At 40.7% G+C, this 4,051-nt stretch overlaps 1 protein-coding gene across 1 annotated transcript in view; it reads left to right on the top strand.

Moving 5' to 3' along the window:
* The first annotated feature begins 22 nt into the window (after window positions 1-22).
* LOC106518979 (gonadotropin-releasing hormone II receptor) overlaps window positions 23-4,051 on the top strand; it is an 11,521-nt gene continuing 7,492 nt past the window's right edge. Inside the window, exons 1-2 of the mRNA XM_014010431.1 lie at window positions 23-213; window positions 3,155-3,752. Of these exons, the coding sequence (XP_013865885.1) occupies window positions 3,204-3,752 (549 nt within the window). The 5' untranslated portion in view covers window positions 23-213; window positions 3,155-3,203. The remainder of the gene's footprint in view (window positions 214-3,154; window positions 3,753-4,051) is intronic.

Here is a 4,051-nt window from a genome sequence, read left to right as displayed (position 1 = left end):
GTGTGTGTGTGTGTGTGTGTGTGTGTGTGTGTGTGGCAGGGAGATTTGTTGTGAGGAGGTGGAGGTCTGACCACACCCCGGAGGCTCTGCAGCTCTGATGGATGTCAGGATGAAGGATAAAGGAGCAGCAGCTCTCTGAAGATGAACTCTCACCGAGGGAAAAAGGCTTCTTTTGATTTGGTCCTTCTCAGGTTTCTGCAGCCTCTCTTCACGGTGAGTGAACGCTTCTGTCCTCGTTTTAATTTTACGCCTGACTGATTCAGAGTTACTTCATGTAATTAAAAACTTTCTACTGAATTGCTCTGTTTGTTTTAAATAGAAGGTCAAAGCTCMGCATGAAGAAGCGTTCGTTTTTAAACAATTTGAAAATAAATTATTGATTTAAACGAGATTTTGCTGAAAGAGCAATAAAACGTTATCTGTGGAGGAAGGTAGCGTCAGAATGTGAGCGTGTAACTATTTACAGGGATTAAAAATAAAATATTTTTCAAATGAACAACAATTTTACTTTTTTTCTATTTGAAAAAGGAAATACTTGTTTGGTTTCGAGTAATAACACAGAAATAATAAGCTGTCACTTGTTAAAATGTTGATTTATTTTACAACCTACAGCTCTAATTAAGAGACCACTGCATATTTTCCCTGTGGAAAGCATTCTACCAAACATTGATTTATGAACTCTTCCTGAGTTAAAACATTCGTATTGTTGTTGTTTTTTAAGCCACTTCAGTAGAAAGCAGAACTGAATATTAGTTTCTTAGTTTCTTCATGTATTGTTGTTTCTAAATGATCATGAACTTGTTTTCTGTGCGTTATTTGAGATGTGAAAGCACTGCACCTTTGTCGTCATTTTGAGCATAAATGCTAAATTTTTACTTGGAACTATTGACATGTTTTCAGTAGTTCATAGAATAAAATAACAATGTTCATTTTACTCAAACATATAAAGAGTAAACTCATAGAAACTTATCATTTTAAAGTGGTATCTTATTTTTTTTCCAGAGCTGTATGTGGCTGTAGAAACAGATACCTTGAGTTAAACAGGATTTCTGCACAGCTTGGTCATTTTATTCCTTTAATGCAGAGCAACGAACTCTAGAAAGTATAAATCTGATTTATATAGTAGCGCTGCAGAGCAGGATAAATTAAGAGACGATTTTAAGGCAAGCATGAACCGTGACCAAGAGATCTGTTCTTCCTCCTTTGAAATGACAATTTCAGTGCATCCCTGCTGTAAAAATCAATCTTTAATCAGTTTAGCTGTCAAAAAACACCAACCTTCATCAGAGAGAAAGAGAGTGAGAGAGAGAGAGATTTTAATCTTACAACGTGATTACAGCAAGTCAACATCACGTTTTATTTTGCATCCACAGCTGACACTAAGTGGCATCTATATTTCCATAATGAAGCTGTTTATACAGAGAGGGTTTATTGCTAATTTATTTAATAACTGTTAATCTGTTTTAAACACAGCAGCAGCCATGAATCTAAAACATTCATTGAGCCCTGCTTCACTCAGGACCTCAGCTGCTCAGCTCCTTTGGGCTTTTGATGCTTTAACGACCCGACTGTCCTTGTGCCCCGTCCTCTGGATGCTTTTGTAAAAACAAACAGAATGTGGTTTGACACGGTCCTGCTGAAACATGCAAAGTGTTTTCCCTGCGTGCGCACAAATGTGTCCTTACAGAGGTTTGCATAGTGTGCTGACAGCAGCCATCATCCAGGGTCTCCCTGCCTGAAAGTCACAGTTTTGGTCTCATAAAATAATGTACGTTTCCACAACGAGACAGCTTTAAGTCAGACTTCGTTCGTTGTGCTTCTTGTAACCGTTTTCCAGATCATCTTAAATGGAACAGAAAAATCCAGAAGCATACGAAGCTTAAAAGCCTAGCTGACCTTGAAGGAATGTGTATCGCCCACATGGAGTTGAATATCACTAGAGTGAGCATCACCTATCCCGTCCAATGTTAGCATCTGTGACAATGGAGGAGCAAATATGGTGACCAAACGGAGCGTCAGCTCACAGCTGTCATAGKAACTGTTAGATAAACAGCAAGCCCGACTGGGTCTGTGTAAATCCACGCCGTGCTGTTTAGTGTTGCAGCTGGTCGATCACATGGTTACGTGGTTTAGATGCACTCCAGTTGTGCGTTGATTGTCCACTGCCTCTCATGTCAGAGTTTTAAAACTTCTTGTACTGAAAAATGACAGAGTTGTAGCTGCTTGGGTCAAACCTTGAAAATAAAAGATTATGTGCAATTTTGTATCTATTAGGTTTGGAGTATGTAGTCTGATTTATATTACAATTTATACAAATTGTTACGATTTTTTTTAATACTTGAGAAAAAAGTAAGAAAATTTGTGTTTGGTGGATTATTTATTTGTCGTAACAATGCTTCTTGGCAATAAATCTTATGATTGTAGCACCTGGAGTTACCAGAAGCTCAAACCAGTGTCGATAACAGCAGAATAAGCTGTTCAATAGAGATTTGGCCAATTTTTCATGTGCGCAACCCACATACTCAGCTCTGCTGCTCTCATCCTACAAATGCATGTTCCTTACAAATGAGGCACCATTTAAATGATAAAATAACAAAAGTATAAGATTTTGTTGCAACACTGCCAAGAAGCAGTGTTACAACAAGAAATAATTCACAAAACACAAAATTTCGTAATTTTTGGGTTAAGTTTATATTGTGAGAAAGTGTAGATTTTTATAGACCAGCTGTGTCCAATCCAGGATCTTGAGGACCACTATCCTACATGTTATAGAGGTTTCTCTGCTTCAACCCACCTGATTTGAATGAATAGGTGAATAACAGACATCTGCAGAACCTAATAATTTTATCCTTGAATCAGGTGTGTTGGAGCAGGGAAACAAGTAAGACCTGCAGGATAGCGGCTCTCGAGGACCAGGATTTGGACACTCATTCTAGAAGTTTAAATTTTGAGCTAGGTGCCCTAATGTGTTTTCTAGTGTTCATTTAATCTTTCCACTTTGGAGAAAACAGACGATCTGTCCATGTGTCTTGCATCTTATGTGTTAAACTCATTAATGAGCTGTTTGTTTTTTTTAATCTCACAGTCCAGCTGTTTGTCACCCATCCATCTGGACCTGTGCTGATTCGCTCTTTCTTCTTGTCTTTGCTGTCAGTTCTGATGCCTGCAGTGGACGAGGAAGATGTTTCCTCCCCCGGCAGAAGATGAACACCTCTCTGTGTGACTCCTCAGTCACCATGTACGATGTGGTGGTGGACCGCCAACCTAACACCAGCTGCAACGGCTCCTCCGGTGCTTCCAACTGGACGGCCGGAGGAGACGCCCCTCAGCTGCCCACGTTCACCACAGCAGCCAAAGTCAGAGTGATCGTCACCTTCATCCTCTGCGGCGTGTCGGCCTTTTGCAACCTGGCCGTGCTGTGGGCGGCGCACGCCGACGGGAAACGCAAATCCCACGTTAGGATCCTGATCGTCAACCTGACCGTGGCTGATCTCCTGGTGACCTTCATCGTGATGCCTGTGGATGCGGCGTGGAACATCACGGTCCAGTGGCTGGCCGGGGACTTGGCGTGCAGACTTCTGATGTTCCTGAAGCTGCTGGCGATGTACTCCTGTGCTTTTGTCACTGTGGTGATAAGTCTGGACAGGCAGTCAGCCATCCTCAACCCCCTGGCAATCAATAAAGCCAGGATGAGGAACAGAATAATGCTCACTGTGGCGTGGGGTATGAGTGCTGTGCTGTCAGTCCCTCAGGTAAGGATGGTTACTTCTTACTGAGAACAGGTCAGGACTGGTTCTGACGCCCTTTGAATTTTAAACCATAGTTACTGAAACCTGACAAAGTCGAATGAAGAAGGGGTTTCCTCTTTAGAAACTTGAAAAATTAAGTAAATACCAAACCTTATTCATCCAGTGAGGATAATTATCTTTTAATTGACTGTAAACCTTTTACTTTTATTCTTCACTAATTACAGTGGTTTGCAAAAGTATTCATACCCCTTGAACTTTTCCATATTTTGTCACATTACAACCACAAACATAAATATATTTCA

Source organism: Austrofundulus limnaeus, unplaced genomic scaffold (assembly GCF_001266775.1).
Source record: "Austrofundulus limnaeus strain Quisiro unplaced genomic scaffold, Austrofundulus_limnaeus-1.0 Scaffold69, whole genome shotgun sequence".
Taxonomy (NCBI): Eukaryota; Metazoa; Chordata; class Actinopteri; order Cyprinodontiformes; family Rivulidae; genus Austrofundulus; species Austrofundulus limnaeus.
The sequence above is the reverse complement of the archived record's forward strand: the minus strand, read 5'-3'. Positions and strand labels throughout refer to the sequence as shown.